We start from the raw sequence: 24,327 nt of genomic DNA, 5'->3' as shown, positions 1-24,327 counted from the left end.
ATCTTCCAATTATAATGGGAAGGTGTTAATTTCTGTCTTCTAGCTTTCCCATTCAGCTAGGTGTATTTCCATTGTTTTGTGCCTTGTTGAAAAGATTGCTGCCATTATTATTACTATTAGTAACAGTAATAATTGTCTATCGGCTGCAAATATCCTGCTGTTCAAGATTCTTATTTGTGTCTATATTAATGAAAAGCGAACATCAAGAAACCAATCCACAAAGCTGTTATTTAAGCTGTTTCAGAAAATCTTCATAATTATCATCTGACTCACTATTTAGGTGTCTATCACATATTACACAGTTTGTGAAAAGTGGATTAAAAGTTTATTACTAGATACTACAATAAAACTAATAATTCAAAACTTGAATAATCTCTACAAAATGCAAATAAAACTATTAATTTTTCCATAATGAAATGCTGACTTTTTACAAGTTTTTCTATCTGTAAAATATTTCATGGTCTCAATATTTATGTTCAACTTATCTTTTAGGGAAATCAAGAAAGAAGCCTGAGCCAGTGGATACCATATTTGTTAAACAAGTTAGAGAAGGAGGACCTGCTTTTGAAGCTGGACTATCCACAGGTGTCTTTCACATCTCTGTATATAGTAAATCATATCTCTGAATTTGGCTGGTGTATAATTTTATAGATAACAATAGGCAAATTTAAACTTTATGCCAAAGTTCATTGTTTGGCAAATGAGTACGGATAACTCTGACATTTTATATACATGAATACATTTTATATGTTTTACATGTGCATGTAACATCACTAACAATTTAATGCTTATTTGACTATGATGGAAATTTCTTCACTTCCATTAGCTCATTAAATTGACATTTACTGGAATGTCATGAATAGAATTATTTTATCAATGTTTGAATAATAAAAGAACACTTGGATAAGAGTGATATCTAGCTAATTCTTCTTAGGCAGTTTTAATAATTTATGGCTAGTTGGATTTTTTTATGGATTTTTAAAAGAGTTAATGAGTTTTGAAAGCCATAACCACTTCATATATTGCTAGAAAAAGGCAAGACAGTATTTCCATATTGTGAGATCCATGTTGTGTATATGCCATGAGATCTGGAATAATAAATGAGTTCCACACTTGTAGATTTCATCCATGATAACATCCCTGGTATTTTTAGAATAATCCTAGTTATGCTATCAAAGTTTCTCAGTCATCCATGTGCAATTTTCTGGAAAGTGAGTCATGTGACTCATCTCCTAATTTAAAGTGTTATAGTAGATGTAAAGAAGAAAATTAGAATTGTTTTTAATTCCCCCTTTTTTATTAAAACATTTATGTCAACTTTAAATCAAGAAGAGAATGACTTTGTTTCCTTTTTTATCTGTAGGTGACAGAATTATAAAAGTGAACAGAGAAAGTGTCATAGGAAAGACATTTTCTCAAGTAATATCTTTAATTCAGAACAGGTAAATCATTTATTTTTAAATATAATTTGAATTTTCATATAAAATATTTGTTATTTTCATATAAAATATATCTTCAAAAAGTATTGATTGATTTATGAAATATGTTTTATTCTGTGATGATAAGATATGATGAACTATAATTAAACCTCAGAGTCAAATGGTTAACAAATGAAGGTGAATGGTTAAAAACATCTAGTTTTTCCTCTTGCAGTTTAAGCATTTCAGTCTGGCTTTTCTTGTTGATAACATTTACAGGAATGAAAATAATTCTGAAGTGAATTTTACTGCATCTTACACCAGACTTTATAGGTGTTATTTTTCCATAATATCATTTAATCCAGACATTCACTAGCCAAGTCCAATTTTCTTATGTTTGGTTTGTTAGTGGACAATCACACTAGTTGGGTCAAAAGTCATTCTTCAGGAATATAGGTAGTCCTTGCTTATCAACCACAATTGGGACCAGGAATTCTGTCACTAAGCAACATAATTGTAAAGTGCAATGTCACCTGATCATGCCAACTTACAATAGCAATTGTGGCAGTTCTAATTGCCATCCCTAGATGAATCCTGTACAGGCACAGTATCCTGCAGTCACATGATTTGTGACCCCCTGCTAACTTCCCCATTGACTTTGCTTGATGGAGACCAGCAGTGAAGATGATGATCATGTTACTCTGAAATGCTGTGTCTGTCATAATTATGAACCAATTATCAAGTGCTCAAATTGCAGCCATGTGGCTACAGGAACACTATGATGGCTGCAGTTACTGTATAAGGATGTGTAAGTCCTCCTCATTAAGTGCCATCATAACTTTGAATAGCTGCTGAACATGTTCATTCAGAAAATGCCTGGTAACCCATCAGTGGACTCTTCTCCCTGGAAATACTGGCAGGCTTCATTATTAATTCCTTTCTGAACGGCCAGGCAAACTGTTTGGGAGATTGAATTCGGCCTGTTCTTTCCACCTCTATTTCTTGCAGGTCTGTGTAAACAAAAAAGAGCAGTTGATGGGATTTGGTGTCCCCCAAACATGGTTAGATAGCTGGAATTAATTTAATCCTTTGTAAGCGTGGTACTATTTTGTGCTAAATATTAGCCCCTGGGATTTATTTATTAGGTAAGTTGATTCTTTTTTTTTTTTTTTAGCCCAATGACATGATTTCCTTTCCTGTTGGCCTAATTAACCACGATGTGGTAACAGGGCCGGAGCCATTAACTTCCAGATGTTGTTGATCCTCATTCCAATCAGCTCTATTAGAATTGCCAAAAATCTAGGTAAAGCAGTCTGACAGTACTCAGAAAGCCACAAGCTCCTACTTCTTTTTTAGCACATCTTGTATTCCAAAATTCAAATCTTATGGTAATGGAAAAATCAACATTCAGTGAAAACCATTTTTTTTAATATTAAAAGTCTATATACAAGTATTTCAAATCGTTAATATTTCAATTAATTGAATACTTCAATTAAGTATTCTTTTATAAGCTCCCAAATACATTTTGTAGTTTTATAGTGCAAAAATACATATACTGTTTACTTTTGGAATAATATAAAGATTTTTAAAAAATATGTAAGTACATCTTGAATTTCTTATGTAATTTTGAGAATTTCATAAAATAATCAAACATGAATTAAAAGAAAATACAGTTATCAGGATTTAGATGTTTATTTGTAACTCCTTGAGGTGTGTTTTATTTTTTATTAAAGCAAGTATGATTCTGTTCCTCTAAGATGTCATTGTATTTTTCTTCAACCTCTTTTTACATCAATCAATTTAATGCAGCAGGTGTGAAACTAAAATTATATGTTTAATCACTATTTTGCATAGGATTCTTTAAAAAAATAAACTAAATTTCTTTATGCTTGATCTGTCTTCCATTTGGTAGTTCACATTTTAATGTGAACATTTTTAAAGCATTCATAAATTATTAGTAGCATTAAGACAACAAATTATAACATTTCTATAAAGATTTGGCAACATAAAACTATTAAAAATGCTAATGCAGTGAAATTTATTTGCACAAGTTTATCGCTAGAAAATTTTCTGCAAAAAGAACATTTAGGAAATTTTATTTTAATGGCTTTCTTTAAAAATGATATTGGAAAGTTAAATTTTAGGCTGTATTGATACTAAGAAAGTGGCATCAATCAAATCAGTAACCAATGTATATATCCTGTTTTGTAATTTATGTTGGGCAGTTCATCATGATAGCCTAATCTGCAAAACTGCCAATTTTAGCTGAAATCCTAGTTCTTTTTTACATTATATTCTTATGTTCCTTATGTTTGATCTATATATGTGTGGAATAATACTGCTTCTGGAGTTGATCAAATCCTTTGAAAGAGGGGCTTTGCAATGGGACAATACAAGCAAAGAAACTCTCTTTGAATCATTAAAAGAGTTGTATTTTCTTCCAGGATCACAAGGCTATTTTGTATGCACCTTTTTCTACATTTATATATAGGTGCAGCTACTTAGCTTCTGTTAAAAGGGATTAAAAAAAGGAATACTGATTCACATTTCCTTGGAAATTGTATTACTCCACATGGAGTTAGTAGAAGAAACAAACGCACGTTTTGCCTTTACCTAATGCCTTCATACAGGTAGTCCTTGACTTACAGCCATTTAGTGACCATTCAAAATGGCAACAGCACTGAAAAAAGTGACTTATGACTGTTTTCACACAACTGTTGCAGCATCCTCATGATCATGTGACCTAAATTTGGATGCTTGGCAACTGGTTCATATTTATGACGGTTGCAGTATCCCAGGGTCATTTGATCATTTTTTGTGACTTTCTAACAAATGAAATTAATGAGATAGCCAGATTCATTTAACAACAGTTTGACTAATTTAACAACTGTGGTGATTCACTTAACAACTGTGATGAGAAAAAAAGATCATAAAATGGGGCAGAACTCACTTAGCAACAGAAATGTTGGGTTCAATTGTTGTAAGTCAAGCACTACTTGTGTGGAAACTGCACAGTATGAACAGGGGATATCTTAAATTCATGGTGGTGAACCTATGGCACGCGTGCCACAGGTGTTACGCAGAGCCCTTTCTGTGGGTACGTGCGCTATCACCCCAGTCCTAGGCCTTCAGCTAGGTTTATAAAACCTTTTCGCGAAAAATAATGTTAGACAAATTATTAATTTATTAGAATATTTAGATAAAAACAACCAAGTCTCTGCAGGGCTGATATTTTTGGATGCTGAAAAAGCCTTTGACCAATTGAACTGGCAGTTTATGTTATCTTTAATCAAGGAGATGAATTTTGGACAAAATATATTACAAGCTTTATCTAACATATATCAAAAACAGACTGCTCAACTTATTGTTAATGGGGGTTTGTCAGAGGTTTTCACAATAGAAAAAGGTACAAGACAGGGATGTCCATTTTTTCCGTTATTGTTTGTTTTAACATTGGAAATTTTGTTGATTAAAATTCGGGAGTCTCAAGAAATAAAAGGAATAGAGATTAATAAAAAAGAATATAAGTTAAGAGCTTTTGCAGACGACTTGGTTGTTACTTTGTCTCAACCTACTTATTCGGTAGTAAAATTACTACAATTGATTCATCAATATGGGCGTGTTTCGGGTTTTAAAATTAATAATAATAAGACTAAAATATTACCCAAAAATATGACTAATTGTGATAAACAGACCTTGGTTAACTTAACAGACTTTGAAGTTGTTGATAAGGTAAAATATTTGGGGGTCATATTATCTGCTTCTAATGTAAAATTGTATAAAAACAATTATGAAAAGTTGTGGATTGGGGTGCAGAAGGATTTAAAGAATTGGGATAACTTACAGTTATCTTTTATGGGTAGAATTGCAGTTATTAAAATGAATGTCCTACCAAAATTTCTTTTTTTTGTTTCAAATGTTACCTATCTTAAAGAATGAACTTAATTTAAATGAATGGCAGAAAGGAAAAAACCAAGGGTAAAACTTAAAATTATGCAAGATTTTCGTGAGAGAGGTGGACTCAAGGTACCGAATTTGAAACTATATTATGATGCTGTGGTCCTAACATTGATTAGCGATTGGACGAATTTAACAAATGTAGAAATACTCCATTTGGGGGGTTGGGATTTACTTTTTGGATGGCATGCCTATTTAATTTTTAATAAAAAAGTGGATCGGGTTTTTAAATCTCATATTATAAGGATTTCTTTGCTTAGGGTGTGGAGGAAATATTATAAAAGCGATTTTAAAATACCATTATGGGCTATACCTTGGCATGCGATAGAGGGGATAAAGAGAGGAGTTAAGATGGATACGGTTTCCTATACACAACTACTTAGATGGGATGGTCAAAATTGGCAGTTAAAATCTTTGGAAGACTTAGTACATGCAAACATTACTTACTCATGGTTTCAATATAGACAAATAGTGGATAGATGGAAGACGGATCGTAATATGGCTTGGCTTAGAGAAGATGAAAATCTTTTTAAACAAGTAAGGGATCAAAGACCAACTCATATTAAGCGGGTTTATGGGGTTTTAGTTGAAATGGATTCAGAATCTGAATTAATCAAAGATTGTATGATTAAATGGGCACAAAATATTGGTGAACCAATCCCATTGGATACCTGGGAACTTATCTGGGTGAGGAATGTTAAATTTACACAAGCGCAGAATTTAAGAGAGAATTTTTACAAAATGTTTTATAGATGGCACCTTGATCCACAAAAAATTATCTATTATGTACCCTGATCTACAGCCTAAATGTTGGAGATGTGGTTGTTTGGACGCTACTTATTACCATATTTGGTGGTCGTGTAAAAATATAAAAGCTTTTTGGATTAAGATATGGTGGAATATTCAAAGAATCTTTAGAAGGAGGGTTAAATTTATCCCACAATTATTTTTATTAGGTATTGTTACTGATTGTGATGCTAAGGAAGTTATATTGATGTTAAATTTGATTACAGCCGCAAGGCTGTTAGTAGGACAATATTGGAAGAAGGAATCTTTGCCTACTTTACAAGAGTGGTTTTATAAAGTTTCTTACTTGGCGGAAATGGCAAAGATTTCGGCTTTCTTAAAGGAGCAATCTCAAGAGAAATTTTTTGTTATATGGGAAAAATGGATAAATTTTATACAATATAATTTGGATATGGAAAAATATCATTTAGCTTTTTTATAGTTTGTATAGATTGTTTTCTCTTTTCTTTTCCCGTCTTTTGTTTTCTTTCTTTTTTTTTCTTTTATTTCTTTATCTTTCTTTCTTTTTCTTTTTCTTTCTCTCTCTCTTTCCTCTCTTTTTTATTTCTTTTTTAAGTACTTCTTTTTTTAATGTTTATGTTATGTATATCTTATTATTAATTATTTTATAAGTTGTAAAAGGTTTTTTAAAATTTTAAATAAGCCTATATTCAGTTCTGGGAAGTTTGGGGAGGGGGGAGGGGGGTAGGTTTGGGAGGGATTGGGTGAGGGTTGATTTGTAAAACTTTTAAAAAATTTTCAATAAAAAAAAAAACCTTTTCGCTTTAGGCCTCCACCGCCGTGTGCAAAAAAAAAGGTTCAATCGATCAATCAATTTCAACTGCTCGTGGGAAAAAAAAGATCTCGCAAAGTTGGAATTGATTGATTGAACTTTTTAGTCCCACCCACTCTGCCGTTACCACTGCAGTCACACCCACCCAATGGGCCACACCCACCCAGCACCGACAATACATAAGTGGGTTTTGGGTTGCAGTTTGGGCACTTGGTCTCTAAAAGGTTCGCCATCACTGTCCTAAATGATTTGTTTTATTTTATTTTAATTTATTTAATTTATTTTTCTAAGTGGCAGAAATACATTGATTTCATCATTTATTTTTGTATAATAAATTATCTGCATGTAGGTAACTTTGAAGATGAATGCAAGTGTTAGTACTTTAAAAAGTACCAGTGACTCAGAGCAAATAGTGTTAAGAGAAATAAATATTTATATTCTGTGCTGGATTTTTGTTATATTCTCTGCTGGATTTTTGAAAAAGAGTAACTATTAAAGTTATTAATATTCTTATTTTTATAGTTAGAAATAAAATTCATTCTCACATTGTAAGTATATTAATTTATTTCCCTGATAATAAAGTTGTGTATTTATTTTTCCTCACAGTGATGATGATTTGGAACTTAGTGTTATGCCAAAAGATGAGGACATTCTTCAACTTGTAAGTTATACTTCTGATCTGAAATCTAAAAATCAAAGTCTCCATAATATTCCTGCAAAAGGGATTCAAGTTAATTAGCATATTAAAAGTAATGAAACTTTGAATAATACTATTTCTGTATTTATAAATTATCACCCACTTATTTATTTTCTCAGTTTTAATGCTATAAAAATAGGTAAAAATGAACTGCAGAAAAAAATATTTTTTGTGTTTGTTATAGTTCATTTTAGTGAAATGAATATAAATTATGTTGTCTTCTTATGGAACAGATGCAGTCTACTCTTCTGAAATGTATCTTGGAGGTGGATAAGTCTATACCAACTCCAGTAGTAAACACAGATTTGGGTAAAATCCCTATACAAATCCATCTAATAATAATTCAACTAGCGACTGAAGATCTTTTCTATGGATCCAGATAGAATACCCAAACCGTATTTCAAGGATCAGTTGCATGGCATGCTACTTGAGATTGAGTGATTCTGCTTTCAGATGTATCATCTCACTATATGGATTCTCCATCCAATTCCCAGTCCATTTAGATCTAGAGGCCAGGAAATTTTTCAAACAAAGTCGCTACTGTGACTTCCCAAGATTATATTGCAGTACTTAAATATTTTAAGTCTTTGTAGTGATTGGCTCAACACAAATCAGTCTCCCAATTGGAAAAACATTTAAAATTTATTTGCCTCAATGCAGAGGTGGGATTCAGCCAGTTCACACCAGTTCAGCAGAACCGGTAGTTAATTTTTTGTTGCCCAGGCCCAGAATGGACTTCCAGAAGCAGCATCTATACATATTTGTATAGTTATTCACATATTTGAATCCCACCACTGCCTCAGTGTCTTAAAAGAACTCTTTCTAGAGCTTGTTTCAAACCATGAGACTCCCTGATAAGGTATGGGAGTTCCATTTGAAGAAAAACTGTGTATTTGTGGAGCACCAGGCATTGAAGACAGTTTGACTTTTTTTTTTTTAAGTAAATTATACTTTGCAGAAAGAGCTGCTTATTTAGATTTCATTTAAAAACTAAAAAATACAGGAGTATTCAGGAGAAACTGCCTTACCTTTTGCAGCACACGAACCTGCATATCACTAGCAAAAAAACATATTCTTTATATCAAGAGCCATTTCAAAGAGGACAGAATGTTTAAATCATTTTGGGATTAACTACTGGGACTCTGACTAATTGTGAACAAGTCCTATTGTTTCCTGTCTGTCTATTTGTTTATTAATATTAGTATTCTACTTCGTTATGGTCAAATGACTAAATCAATAAAGTTTCTATACTATTTTATAAATGTTATTAGCTTGAAAAGGATACTGAAAAATGTATATAGGTAGTCCTCGACTTATGACCACAACTGAGCCCAAAATTTCTATTACTGAGCAAGATAGTTGTTAAGTGAGTTTTGTCTCATTTTACACCCTTTTTTGCCATAGTTGTTAAGTGAACCACTGCATTTTTTAAGTTACTAATAATGGTTGTTAAATGAATCTGGCTTTCCCATTGACTTTGCTTGGCAGAAAGTTGCAGAAGGGGATCACATGACCCCAGGACACTGCAAGCATCATAAATACATGTCAGTTGCTAAGCATCCAAATTTTGATCAGGTGACCATGGGGATGCTGCAACAGTCGTAAGTCACTTTTTCAGTGCTGTTGTAACTTCAAACGGTCACTAAACAAATGGCTGTAAATCGAGGAATACGTCTATAAGGTGAAAATAATCTGATAATCTTCAGAAAAATATAGAAACTTATTGAAGAAATTATTTTCCTCTTGATCTAAGTAAAACATGTTTGCCATTCTCTTTAATATGCAAAAAGTTTCAGATAGATTCTTTCACTTTTTGGACAGATAACTACTGACAGAATTTGAACATAAAATTTTACCTAAACTTAATGTAAACTGGAATTATGAATATACTTCTAATAGTAAAACCACTTCTATTTGCTTGGCTTCCATTCATCAGAATGATTTTAGGAATTTCCTTTGCTTCCTCTGCTTTTGGTTTTGTCCCATGACCCAGCAATGGAAAAAGAAAGGTGATGGTAGTCTTTAGATGTTGGTCTATTAGCTCTATGTTTGCTTTTGCCAGTAAACAAACAACCTACCAATCTAGTTATCTACAGCAGTGTATAAAACATAATATAATATCAGATTTTAACTATTGTTATAGTTAACACCTAGAAGTCCTCTGGCATAACATGGTTTTAACTAGCTTTGGGGCTGAAGCAGGGGTCTTTGTTCAAGCAGCATGCAGGCTGATTTATTTGAGGTAAAATTGATCCATGGGCCTCCATAAGAAAGGCCTAGAACTTGGGTGTCAAACTCAATCACGTCACATGATGTATCGTGACGTATTGCAATGTGTTTTGCCTTTGCGGAACCGTGGTAGGTGTGGCTTACGCGTGACACATCTGGCCTCCGGGCCATTAGTTTGACACCCCTGGCCTAGAAGAGGAGACTCTGCTCTCATGAACCAAACATCCTGTTTGAGGAGAGTACATAGGAAACTGTTATGCCATCTGTTATTCTAAGTTTTGCAACAAGTATAAAGATTAAGGTGTTATCATGACCCAGACACTGAAAGCCTGAATTATAAAAATCCTTCCTCATTATCAAACATTGGAGCCAAATTGAAAATGATTTTTTGTCTTCCTCAATACAATATATGAAAGTTGCCAATTCAACAAAACCATCTTGCTTGTTAGAATACTTAGGATGAGCCAGAGAGCTTCAGGTCTGGTAAGTCTACAGAAAGGTTTTTAATGAGTACTTTCGGTGTACCCCTTAATTTGTTCTTCTTGCTCATGTCAACAATTCATCAGACAGTGATGAAGTCTTTTTATAATGTAGGCTTTCAGAGTCAGGGTCATGCTAACATCCTGAGTCGTTAGTGTTTACAAAAATAATTCAAAGTAAAATAAAATTAGGGTGGTGGAATTATCCTTAAGTAATTTTGTACATAGAAGCCCAAAGCTTTTACTATCTTTTCTTCTCCCTCAGGCTCAAAATAGGGTATGTTATAATATTCATTTTTTTTGCTTTCTGATGGATTACTTCTAATCAGAAAACTTTGCAGAACTATGTATTTTTAACTTTTTTTTCAATAAATTTTTATTTTATTCACAATGTTAAAATACAAGCCCGAAGAAGGGGGAGAAAAAGAACAGAGCTAAACAAGATATAGACATAGACATAGATAGATATAGAGATATAGCTGTAGATACATGCATAGAAAAAGAAAAAGCTCAACTTATACATAGTCTATTCGAATACTGATAAATATATTTCAAGAATAGTAATTTTTCCCGTGCAAAACAGGCCTACAGTTTATGATTTTCTACAGTTCGATTTTACTCAACCAATTTGACCTGTCATCTATCTAAACTTTGCAAGCCTATGTGCTTTAACTTTCAAAAAAGGCAAAAATGGTCCTTTTTTATGCATTAAGGTAATCTATGTATGTTTGTCCAGGCATGAACATTCCCAGTTAAATTTTTCAAAAAATATATTTCGTTACATTCAGAAACCCAGGATGTGGTTTAAAATGATTACTTCTATCATTTAAAGTGCCGATTTTAAATTCGCTCAAAACAAAATCTTATTAAAGTTGCAAAAAGTATTTAAAATATTTTGCTTCAAAATATGGGCTTCAAAATATAGTGATTGATGATTGATTGATTTAACAAATGTATGTATTCACCCAACTCATACATAGTGACTCCAGGTGGCATATAACATTAACAATCCACAACTTAATCCTACACCCACTATATTTTCAATATATTAAAGTCTTAGGATTAACAGACATCAACAATCATTACAAGTAGTTCTTGAGGTATGACAATTGAGCCCAAAATTTTGGTTGCTAAGGGAGACAGTTGTTAAGTGAATTTTGAACTAGTTTACATCCGTTCTTGCCATAGTTGTTAAGGGAATCTGGCTTTCCCATTGACTTTGCTTGTCAGAAGATCACAAAAGGTGATCACTTGATCCCAGGACACTGCAATCATCAAAATATAAGTCAGTTGCTAAGCGTTTGAATTTTGATCACGTGACCATGGGGATGCTGCAATAGTCATAAATGTGAAAAACCATCATAGGTCACTTTTTTCAGTGCTGTTATAACTTCAAAAGGTCACTAAATGAACTGTTGTAAGTCGAGAACTACCTGTATCTTTAGGATTGGTAAGCAGTCTGACTTGATGAAATTTGATAACATATCCAATAGAGTTTGTGGTTTCATGACATCTTTCTTTTATGATTGGTTGCACAGTCAGTTGTTTAGACTGGATTCGGCATTTTTGCCCACTTATTGAGTCTTCTCCATGGATCTGGAATAGACAAATATTTTCATTTAATAATATTAAATATATTATTGCAAGATATAAACTGTTCCAAGTAAAACTGATTTTTGTAATTGACTGATGACTATTTTGTCAATGCAGATTGTGTTCAAGTGGTGCTCCAGATGTTTTGGAATTGCACCCAAGATATCTTTTACTACTGGTAATAGCTTTGTTGTTGTTGTTATTGTTATTTTGTTTTCTGTTGTTGTTGGTTTTTTTTTTTTTTGCCAAGCCATTCTGTTTCTATTTGCAGGTCTTTGTATTTTGTGATTTTCTCCAGTTCTTTCTCTTCCGTTTTGCTGTCTCCAGGTACTGCCACATCCACTATCCAGACTTTTTTGTCTTTCTAATCAACAAATGTTTCTGTGTGTGCATAATCTACAGTTAGATTAACAATCTAAGACTGGTGACAGTAATTCAAGCTTCTTTATTTTCTATTACTTTATGTGCTATATCGTCTCACCAAATCTTGCTTGCAACAAACAATATTTTTAGTAGCTATTCCAGGGGTCCCCAACCCCCGGTCCATGGACCAGTACCGGTCTGTGGCATGCCAGCAATTGGTCCGCACAAACAAGCAAAGTCCTATCTGCGGGATGCAGGCAGCACACAAAACCATGCCCCCTCCAGTCCACAGAAAAACCACCACGGAACTGGTCCCTGGTGTCCAAAAGGTTGGGGACCTCTGAGCTATTCCAATGCACCATTGTTGTTACTTTGTTATGTTGATACTTTGTAATCAGCCTATGTAATCTTGCAGCAGCTAATGATGTGATCCACTGTTTCTTCAGTTTCTTTGCAGAGAGGGACTTTTCTGTCAGTTGCTGCCATCTTAATTCTGGCTTTATAAGCACTTTTTCTTAAGGCTTGGTCTTATTCTGTGAGAATTAGCTGTCTCTTTTTTTAACTTCCCTGCTTTTAGCTATTGGCAGATCTGATTGTTATTTATTTTGCTTGTTGGTTTTTTAAGAACAGGCCATGTAATACTTTGAACTATCATGTCTCTTTTCTGGCTTTATTTGGTTTTTGATATTCAGTAAGCCTTCATGGTGTCCTAGCTTCAGTGAATCTTTTTCACTATCCTTCAGATAATCTTCCAATGGCCTTTTTCCTTTAACTGTTTGGTATACTTGCAACATTTCACCCTAACCTATGTTCTGTGGAATATCAACGTTGCAATGTGGATGAAGGGAATGATTTGTTATTTCTGGTCTTCCTATTCAAGGCTTCCAGTTGGTAGCTTGAATCTAGTCCACTATTTCAGTTGAATATCTAATGACTTGAATGCCCAGGTGTTAACCACCTATTTTGAACTTTAAGAGCTTTTTCATTTTTCTGATATATTCATTACAGGTAGTCCTCAACTTACAACAGTTTATTTAAGGACTGTTTGACATTATAATAGCGCTGAAAAAAGTAGATTATGACCATTTTTCACACTTACAACCATTGCAGCATCCCCTTGGTCAAGTGATCAAAATTCAGATGCTTGGTAACTGACACTGGTACTGTCGGTAACTGACACTGGTACTGTCAGTAACTGACACTTGTACTGTCCTGGGATCATGTGATCACCTTTTGCGACCGTCAGACAAGCAAAGTTAATGGGGAAGCCAAATTCATGTTACACATTTAACAACTGTAGTGTTTCACTTAACATCTGTGGCAAGTGGAGGATTACCTGTATTAACCTTCTTCTTGTCTTCAGTGTGTTTGGTGTTGACAGCCTGAAGGATATATGTGGTGATCTTCTTCATCAGTACTTTTTTTTTTAAGTTTTTATTTTCCATTTTTCATTACAGTCATACAAAATACTTCAGATAAAGAGTAAAATAAATTTATACAAACAACTTTCGGTATTGCTCACTCATTTCCCCCCAAACCGCATCCTCCCTCTGATTTCCTCCCTTACTTCCCTCTTCCTCCCTCTTCTTCCTCACCATTCTCCTCCTCTCCTCTTTCTCCTCCATCACTTTTGATGTTATTTTCACAGGGCATCTTAATTCTGTTACTTTTCACTAATTTTTCCCTGTTGATGGTAAGGATAGCACATTTGTCCAATCCAAGCTCCATTGGCTCCTTGGCTGTATATTCAGACAGTTTGAGCATTATTGTTACCGTATTTAGAATTTTTTATCACACCTTTATTATTGTTATAAATAGCTAAAGGCAGCAAACATATCTCATACTCATTCCTCCTCCTATTTTTCCCCACAACTCTGTGACTCAGATTTCAAGTCATCCAGCTCACTTTCATTTCTAAGGCAGGATTAGAACTCACAGTCGTCTGGCTTCTTCTCTCTTGGTGCCTTAACCATTGGAGATTTACATAAAAATAAAAGCTAAACATGAAATTATGTGAAGTAAAAGTAAAAAGGAGAAAAGATACAAAACAGGTTTGAATGTGCAAGAAAAAGGAAAGATATATACATAAGTGACTTCTCTGCAACAGTTACTAACAAATATTTTCCATATTCAACCCTTTTTAATCAGCAAATCTATAAATACCAGTTATTTTTCAATTTTAGTGAAAAATCCGCAAAAGGTTTCCAGTTTTGTTGTCTTACCTCTATCAATTTTGTCATTTCTGCAAATTCTATCATCTAAACATAAATATAAAGGCTGTATCTATACAAGGAGTTCTTACATATTTGATATCAACATTTACTTTGATTTATATATTTTTCTGTATATAATATTTTCTTTTGAAATTATAATGAATGATCAATAATAATAATAATAATCTAAATTTCTTATGGCTGCCTGCTCCAAAAGGTCCTGATTTCCAAAAGATTTAGTTCCAGATGAATGTGTCATCTTCTTATATATTTTAAACATTTTGTGCTGTTTAATATTTCCCCTTTTTTGCTAATAGGAAATGAACCAGGAAATGGCTTGCAAGTGATGATTATAATCAGCCTTACAGCTTTTTAAAAGCTTTTTTTCATTGCCTGCTTTTCAGAATTTTGCCAAGGTGCAGGTTTAAGAGTAAATGTTTGCACCTACATTAGACTAGTGAGGCACTGAAAGCATATTTCAGAGTGTCACTCAATAATATATGTTTCCTTAGAATGCACCATTGCTTAATTTTCCAGATGCATTTTTCTAGTGTATCTGCTTTCCTGTTTTCTTCTCCTAATCTGAGAAACATACAAATGCAGAGTGTATATTTTCTGGTATAACTAATACATGCAAATATACCTTACGATTGAAACACAGCTAGTTCCTAATTTGGTAGGAACAGCAAAGATATACAAAATGAAAATGATCACATGGTGAGAGTGTTTTTTTAATGAGAAAATTATTCTGAAATCATCTTTCTAATGTCAGATGTAGAGTCAGCTGACGGCTTCTGGCTCTGTTCAGATTTATGAGAGGAAGGGGTGCACAGATATAAAATGCATAATAAAGCCCTTGTTTCGTCATCTGGAAGCAGGGATGGTAGCAGCTCAGACGAGATGAAAGACTGTTATGTTGCTGTAGCAAAAGGGATGCCTTGTGGCGCAAGCAGAGGGCTCCGTTTGCAGCATGAAAGATGCACTGAAGCAACGCAGCACAAACGTGTTTTTTTTTTTTTCTTTCTGGAAAGCTAGGGAATAAATGCAGGAAGCAGGTATAAAAAAACTGAGACTGGCATGCTCACAAGAAGGCTGAAGTTATTGTGTGTGCTCCAGTAACCTTAGCCGTCTTGGTATCTTCGAGAGAAATCGGTATAGCTGTATTTTTAGCTTGCAGTGTATTCGGCATCAATATGACAACATAATTCTATCTTTACATATATAGGCAGCTTTTACTATCTTTTCCTGTTTTGTGCCAGCTGCAGTTTTCAAAGGATATCAGAGCACTGGTAAGAGTGTACTGTAGCCATTTCTCTGATTTTTGTAAGGCATGTGTTTCTTCGTAAATTTGCAAGAAGCTGGATCTTTAAAGCCTGCAAGTTGCTAAAAGCAAGCTAGATCTGCTGGTTAGCTGAATCTCAATTGTAATAGCCATCCTGTTATCACTTTAATGTGTGCCTGTGTTAAAATTTTGATTTTATTTTTTTTTAGAAAAAGCTTATAATACTTTGTTTGCATTTAATTATTGCTCGCAGTAAAATTTATCAAGCTATGTGTTTTAAACGGCTCACCTTTTCATCCTTAGCACTTGCTCTTGATCTAATGTTTATGATTGCATTTAGGCTTGTACAGCCTGTCTAATGCTAAGGCAGGGCATGTTGATTTCTCTGAATGAAGCATGTTATGGTTTGAGCAGGAAATGCTGTAATACAGTACCACACATAAGCTATGTTTGTTCATTTTAAAAGTATCAGGAAAGGATTTCTGCATTGTCAATTCTTAATTTTTTTATTACTATTTCAGAGAGTCATTGCAGAGTATAAAATAATACTGTTTGCAATTTCTGGGCAGAGAATATGCTATTGTTGATAGTTTTACAAATAATGTAATATAAAAGAAATAATGCAAAATTTAAAATGAATATTTCTTTAAGAATCACATTTTTAAAACGCAAGATGAAAATTATGTAGTATATAAGGAAATCTTGCCTTAAGACAGATTGTGTTTCACACTAAGAAGTGCTTGAAAATACTTACCAATAATGTACATTCATGACATCTTTGAGTTAAAAAAATGGCATTACTGTGAAGAATATGGAATTTATATAAATAACATGTAAGTTTATTTAGAGGGAGGATGGGCGTTGGCTGGCAACAAAGACATTGCCACTGTCTAGTCATGTTAGATATAGGAATTGTGCCTTTTAGAAAAGCCAGTAGATCAAATGCAGAGGCTTCTTGCTGTTTCTATGTGGCAACAAACTAACAAATTTAACTTGTCGATATTTATAGAAGCCTAGCCTGTAGATATAAAAAATATCAAGGGGGAAAACAAAATTTAAAAATGTCATGGTGGAAAAATACTTTATATTTACAATCTCTCTTTTTCTTAATCACTTGTAGCACTTGCTACAATTTGATATATATACACATCAGATACACACATAAATACATGCAGAGAGAGAAAGAGGGAGGGAGGGAGGGAGGGGGGAGAGAGAGGGAAGGATTGAGAGAGAGGGGGGGACAGAGAGAGAACATGCTTCTTTTTGGAGACTTTTCATGCGTATTTTTATCCATGGAAAACAATAATAGAAAAATATTGACATTTCATGTTCCCTAAATAGACCCCTTAGTAGAGAGCACCTATTGCACTCTTTTTAAATAGGAAGTCCATTTCTGTCAAGGAATTTAACTTTACCGTACTCATGCCCCTGAAATAAGATTATGGTTTTCCACTAAATACTTAACAGTGATTTAATTTTCTGTGCACAGGCATATTCCCAGGATGCCTACCAGAAAGGCAACGAAGCCTACACTGGTGATGCTCTTTACATACCTGAGCCTCCACCAATAAGTTATCCTCGATTAACATATCCAGCTCCTGTCCTGGCATTACCTATGGAGAAAGCACCTCCTGATTTAACACTGGGAAAGCAATCAAATAGTAGAGCTGTACAGATATCAGCACAACTTGAAAAGGCCTGCAGAAAGGAAATACAAGTGCCTCCATCTCCAAAAGATATTGCAAAATCTAACACAGCTGTCTGTGTTTGTAATGAGACCATAAGAACTGTTGTTGTGCCTTCTGAGAATGATGTAGACTTTTCATCACTTAGAACAAATCATACTAGTCCATCACAGCAGACAGGGGATATAAAATACAATATCAAGGAACAAAGTTCTGTGAAAGCAAAAGTACAAACCACTTCACCTTCCTCTTCAATGTCCACTGCCGTTGTACTTCCTCAGACTCCACTTACAAGACCAACAGATTCCCCAGAAATAGCTAATGATTCTGGAAACTATGAAGGACATCCAGAAGGAGCTTCAGGTTGTAGTTCTGCTCAGAGTCAAGATTCTCCTTCTGTTAATCATACCAGTTCTCCAAGCGCCCATCGTAACATAGACTGGAAAACTTACAAAACCTATAAAGAATATATTGAAAACAAACGCTTTCCCAAATATGGTTTCAGAACCATACAAGAAAGGTTAGATAGTTTAAGAGCAGCATCTCCACATTCAATAGATTACTACATTGGCTCACAGGTACGCTGCAGAAGCACCTCTCATGATAGGACCTCACAGTCTGTATCTATTCGTCGAAGGAGTACATCCCAGGAAAGAGTTAAGGATACTGTATTAATCAAAAAGTGGCCAAGGAGTGCTTCACAAGATACTTTAACTTCACCAGTTATCAGCCCTCGAAGTCGTAGGGCACGCTCCTTCAACTATTTAGGTAAACAGGGTGAAGGAGTGGAAAGTGTTCACAGTGAGAAAATTGTTGCAGATTCAAGCAAGGCCAAAAAAATTACATATGAATGTACTGGACTTACTGATCAAAATGATCCTCAAGGCACTTATGAAACTTCATGGCGACATGCGTTTCAGGTGTCCCTTCGTGATTCAAATTTTTCTGTGGCTCCTGGTGTCTGTCCTTCAGGTGGCAGACAAATAAAAAGCCAAGTCTTGGGACCCTTTGCTCAGTTCCACAAAATTTCAACAGATGTAAAAGTGATGCAGCCTTCCAAGGATATGCCAAGCACTGGAGGTTCAAAGTCTACAACCACTTTTCAGGAGAGATCACCTCGCTCAATAACTAGAAGCACAAGAAATAGTTCTTTGAAGACCTGTGTAGGTTATGCAGCAAAGCCATCATTTCCTTCTAATCAGAGTCTGGATAATGCTATTACCACAGGCCAAAGAGAAATTAATTATGTGCACTATCATGGTTTGCCAATTCAACAATCCAGGATACATGCAGAAAGTCCATCAGATCACAAACTAAACATGGGCAAGTCTAATCTTTCCCCCAATTCCTATATAGCTTCTGCCAAATTTGTCCCACAAATGAATGAGCACTTAACTACCTCGGTTAATTTAGATGTCTCTGTCAGACAAAAGATTCAAAATTTTGAAATCGAAGCTATAAAACAGCCTGAAGTTCAAGCAACAGATTTGGCAAATGAAGAAGAAGTTATCTTGCGGGAAAAGTCGTCTTCTGGCCATCAAACCCCACAGCTTTTGCGACATCAGTCTTATATTTTAGCTGTAAATGGTCAAGAACCTGCCTCTGAGACCACTTGTTGGTTACCCAATGATGCACGCCGAGAAGTTCATATAAGAAAAATAGAAGAAAGGAAAGCCTCTTGTTCCTGTCCATCTGATGATTCCTTGGCGTCAATTCCGTTCATAGGTGAGCAAAACCATTTTTATTTCTCTGAATTTGATTCATATTTGGATTTTCCATTTAATCCTTTTGCATGAATACTATTTTATTCACTGTAGTTAGTTTTCTAAGCAGTAATTTTAAAAAGGCATTCAAACCTCCATGGTGCCTACTAGTATCTTTAAACATTCTACCAGCTTATTATTCTCAGATTTTCAATCATTTTAGTCCAAGACATAAAAAATAAGACTAAAACTGCAGTAGAGGAAGACCAGTGCAGAATGGTCCCAATATTTTCTTTTTGAGGTCTAATATGGCTAATATGTGGCATGGCTTTTTTTCCCAGTACCTTTAATTTTTTAAGATTTTTAAATTCATTATAAATCATAAAGATTTGAAACAATAATAATGTCTTTTTTCCCAATATGTGGACATCATAGCCATCTATATTTTCTTAATTAGATAGCTGATGATTTGTTCTGTTCAACATAATTTGATTAGCTTTATAAGTAAAAATATGAAGACTTCTGAAAGAGTGATATCTTAGTTATTGGTTAGTCAAAAAGAGGCCATAAAATAACACAACTTTCCAGTGGAACATATACCTAGTTTTTTTATTTCAGTTAGGATATTATGGCTTCCTCAGGTATATCTTCACATTCTGCTGCATTACAGATTGGCTAATGTGAAGCTCATTGCGGGAAGATTGCTTTGTATATTTTGAACAAATGGACAGTGTTTTGTATCAAGATCTTGCACATTAGCTGATGGGATTATAGACATGTTTTTTTGCCTGACAGTACAGTAAAACTAATTTTTATCAAACTTTTTTCTTTCAGTTGTATATAACTAGCTTTGGTTTTGAGGATTTTATATACCTCTTTTAAAAGAAATGCCATTATTCTGAGAAATTGTGCAATATAAGAGTACAATATACAGTACAGCTTGATTTGCTCCAAATAAAGCATTTCTTGGACAAGATATTGAATATGAATAAAGCTTGAAGCATAAAAACAATATGCCTCATTTCATTATCATTATTTCTAGAAGCTTACGTTGAGAAGATGTAACAAGAAAAATCTATTTTATAGATTATAAGAAATCTTTCTTTTTTACAAGTATACATTTTGGGAATCTGCTTTTTAAAAAGTTTGAGAAATAAAATCAGCATTAATAAATTTTAGCTCCGTATGAGAAAATAATATTTTAATTTACATTGTGACATCATATTTACAAGGAATCATAGAATTATTAAATCTACCTAGGGTAGAAAAGGTGAGACATTTTTGTCTGTATGTTGGTGTATGCATGTGTGAGCTAGAAAACCTTGGAGTTATAAACTCTGTCTCCTTAAATCAGAGCTAGCAAGTGCTTTGAAACCACAGTGCAATATAAGCTGATTTGTTTATACAAGAAAAAAATAAATCACTGTAACGGCTTGCATATCTCAATGGGCCTTTCAGAAGTACACCATATTAAAATTCACAGCACCTAGAATTATATATATTAATTACCACAAGACAAAATCCTCACATTTACGATTTTGGTTTCTTTATAATTCTGTCTTATATATGGAAACACAGTGAGAAACCCTATCTTTATTTCAAAGATAGGCTTTGTATTATTTTTCTGGAACTTTTTTAGATTTTGGCAATTTCTACAACTCTGACAAGCTTTCAAAACATTTAGGCTTTAGAATGTGAAGGATGCTTTGGTGGCAATAAAAACTACAAGACGCTAAATATGTACAGCCTGTGATAAATTATATCAGCAGTTACTAGAAGCTATAATTGGTATATACTGTAGCATAGCAGATGTTGATATTTCAGAGATTATGTTGTGGATTTGATTATTTTAAAAGGTTCACTGGGTAATTTTTGCTTCTTAGATTTTCTGGAAGAATAATAGCCTTTCCCTTCTTTTGTTGAAGGGGTTGTTTTTGGCGAACTTTCAAATAGTTTTATTTTACTTCTGCATTCATTTTGAAAACTTATTTATACCACCCAATAATAATAATAATAATAAAATTGGAAGGGACCTTGGAGGTCTTCTAGTCCAACCCCCCACTCAGGCAGGAAACTCTGTACCATTTCAGACAAATGGCTGTCCAATCTCTTCTTAAAAACTTCCAGTGTTGGAGCATTCACCACTTCTGGAGGCAGGTTATTCCACTGGTTAATTGTTCTAATTGTTCTAATTGATAGTGTTGATCTACTCAAACGCTTGATTATTTTGACAAACTTATTTAAAATATGGATAACCCTGTTATTAAAAGCTTTTCTAATGATACTGTATTGGTTCAGTTCAGTCTGTGTTCAATTCAATATTTGCCCAAACATTGTGTAAATGCAACTGTATTATATTTTGCCTAAAATAACATAGTTGTTAATGAACAGATTCTTAAACTTTAAAGGAAGAAGAAATAATACTTTTACCACGCATAACAAATAATTGCAAGCAGTTCTCGTATACAGTGTGTCCAAAAGTACCTTCAGAGCATCTCAACATGTATTCTGGATACTCCTGGAGGCCCTCCTAGTTTTCCCATATTGGACCAATTCTTGTCCTTTTTACTAAAATATATTAATTTGTTGTATACTTTTTGTAGATGAGCTGACCAGTCCTACTATTGACCTGGACATCACCCACATTCCAGCTTCTGCTGTTATTTCACCACCTCCTTCACGAGCAACGGCCACCACCAGTGCTGTTCCTTTGAGTTGTACTGCTCTTGTTCCTTTTATTCGACGTCAACTGTCTTATGGCCATGGTTAGTGTAGTGTTTCAAGCTATTTTAGCTAAATTCAACAAAACTTGCTTATTTTAAAAAGATGGGGGGTTTGCTTTTGCTTTGGTTACAGAATCAATTAGGACTAGTGTTCTAGATGATCAATTCCCTGCAAAAAATGAAAGGTCCAAATCTTATGATGAAGGACTTGATGACTATAAAGAAGGAAAAAGGTAAGAATACTCATAAAAATATAGATGTGCATCATTGGATGTCTTATTTAGGAAATTCTTTTAGAATGTCCACTAAAATATCTACCTTACATCTGTAGGGCCATAAAGCATGCACCGAGCTTAAAGGAAATTAAGGTCAGTTACTTTATTTTCAATATTTATCTGATGTGTAAATAACATTAGTATTGCACGACTAAGCATTAAGTTGCACCTAGGCATGTGAGAATATAGATCGCTTAAAGTATAATGGTGGGGTTTTTTTTATTAATGTCCAAGCATCCACTTGATGAATAGATGTTGCTGACTTTTGCCAATTAAAAAGATTAGATATCATTTGATGAAAAAGTATTTTTCTGGCTGCAGACAGGATGGCACTCTCTGTAGTTAACTTCAAAATTGTTACCACTTTCTTGTGTATTAAAAGGAAGCCTACTGACTGAGATGTATGACAAGCCTTTTCTGTAGTTCATTGGGGCTTCTTTGAGCTGCTGGCTGACTGGAATGTACTGTTCCACTAATGTTAGGTCCCTTTCCATGCTAGCTGTCTATATTCCCACCTGACAGATGGAAGGAAAAGAAGAGGGAGACTTTGAATTATTACAGCATGCTGAGGCTTGTTTGTTTTCTTTAGATTCCAAAAAGCCAAGCATCTTCAGAAAATGCAGGATTCAGAAAAGTATCTGCTTCAGATGTCTTTGGCAACACCTCCAAAGAAGGATATCTTCATTTTCGGCAGCTAGTTACAGACAAGGGGAAGGTACAGTTTTTTCAAACCACAGCTAACTGTAAAACCTGTCTTCTTATATATATATTCAAATGTTTTTAGATGCGAACAGGTTTTTAATTTCCTATGAAAATACTAGAATTATGTTTGTTTTTCTTTTGGCAGAAACTCAACTTTTCAAAATTTCCATTTAATTTGCATAGACCTGGTACAATTGTTGCAATCTTCCTGTTCTTGAACAGTTAAAATAAACATTAAAAACAATTAAATGATTCTTTACATGTCAAATGCTCTGCAGTTCCATTGCTTATCTTACTGATATTTTCACCGTAAGAGATTTTTTGGACTACTAACACAGATAAATTATTAGGATTTTTTTTTCTGTTTGGATGTAAAAATTCTCAGTGATACAAAAACAAGTTCTGTCTTATTTGTATTCCTTGATAATTTGTCATATTTGATTAGGAAGATATTCAGTTGGCATTATGTCAATTAACCTATTAAAAAGATTATATCTGCTCAGAGTGCTTTAAAGCAGCAGTCCCCAACCTTTTGGGCACCAGGGACAGTTCCATGGAGAAAGGTTTTTCTGCAGACCAGAGGGGACATGGCCTTGTGCCCACAGATGGGGCTTCGCTTGTTTGCGCAGCCCGGTTACTAGCATGCCACAGCCCGGTGCTGGCCCACAGATTAGGGGTTGGGGATCCCTGCTTTAAAGTACTCTCTAAGCAGTTTACAAATGTCAGTAAATTGCCCTCAACAATCTGGGACCTCCTTTTACCAATCTCAGAAGGATGGAATGCTGAGTCAATCTTGAGCTGGTCAGAATTGAACTCCTGGCAGTGGGCAGAGTTTGCCTGCAATGCTGAATTCTAACCACTGTGCCACCACGGCTCCTTACTTGGTAACAGTATTTTTAATTATTACCCATTTATCAATTTTCTACACCACCCATCTCACCAAATTAGGCAGTTTACAAATTTTAACATATAAAACACTATGCACACTCTCCTTGTTTTCTTAAATATTATTCTGGATCCTATTTTCTAGAGAGTTGGTGGGAGCATCCGGCCATGGAAACAGATGTATGTCATTCTCAGAGGATGTTCATTATACTTATACAAGGATAAAAAAGAACCACCTATGCTTTCTGAGGAGGAACAGCCCATCAACATCAATGCTTGTTTAACAGACATTTCATATAGCGATACCAAGAAGAAACATGTGTTTCGGCTTACTACATCAGACTGCGAATACCTGTTTCAAGCTGAAAATAGAGATGACATGCTGGCATGGATTAAGGCTATACGAGAAAATAGCAGCTTAAATGATGAGGTTGTGTTCTTGTTAAAAATTTATTCTTCCTTCTTGTTGTATTTTGCAGAGATTGTGTTTTTCCAGACCCATTACGCAATTTCACATGGTAACCCTGACATGCAATAAATACAA

The 24,327-nt window shown here is 34.3% G+C and overlaps 1 protein-coding gene across 5 annotated transcripts in view; it reads left to right on the top strand.

Moving 5' to 3' along the window:
• ARHGAP21 (Rho GTPase activating protein 21) overlaps positions 1–24,327 on the top strand; it is an 83,996-nt gene that overhangs the window by 46,809 nt on the left and 12,860 nt on the right. For 4 of the 5 annotated variants that reach the window (XR_005558463.1, XM_039357682.1, XM_039357683.1 and 1 more), the window contains exons 4-14: positions 493–585; positions 1,364–1,442; positions 7,561–7,615; positions 12,224–12,279; positions 15,754–15,817; positions 17,300–19,220; positions 21,802–21,963; positions 22,055–22,154; positions 22,253–22,289; positions 22,786–22,911; positions 23,929–24,213. Coding sequence is in view for 4 of the 5 variants with exons in the window: in XM_039357682.1 (XP_039213616.1) it covers positions 493–585; positions 1,364–1,442; positions 7,561–7,615; positions 12,224–12,279; positions 15,754–15,817; positions 17,300–19,220; positions 21,802–21,963; positions 22,055–22,154; positions 22,253–22,289; positions 22,786–22,911; positions 23,929–24,213 (2,978 nt within the window). In the remaining variant the exon portion in view is untranslated. The remainder of the gene's footprint in view (positions 1–492; positions 586–1,363; positions 1,443–7,560; positions 7,616–12,223; positions 12,280–15,753; positions 15,818–17,299; positions 19,221–21,801; positions 21,964–22,054; positions 22,155–22,252; positions 22,290–22,785; positions 22,912–23,928; positions 24,214–24,327) is intronic. The other variant, XM_039357685.1, reaches the window with a different exon arrangement.

This window comes from Crotalus tigris, unplaced genomic scaffold (assembly GCF_016545835.1).
Source record: "Crotalus tigris isolate CLP2741 ecotype Arizona unplaced genomic scaffold, ASM1654583v1 scf7180000018940.2059657, whole genome shotgun sequence".
Lineage (NCBI taxonomy): Eukaryota > Metazoa > Chordata > Lepidosauria > Squamata > Viperidae > Crotalus > Crotalus tigris.
Note: the sequence above shows the minus strand (reverse complement) of the source record. Positions and strands in the feature narration are given on the sequence as shown.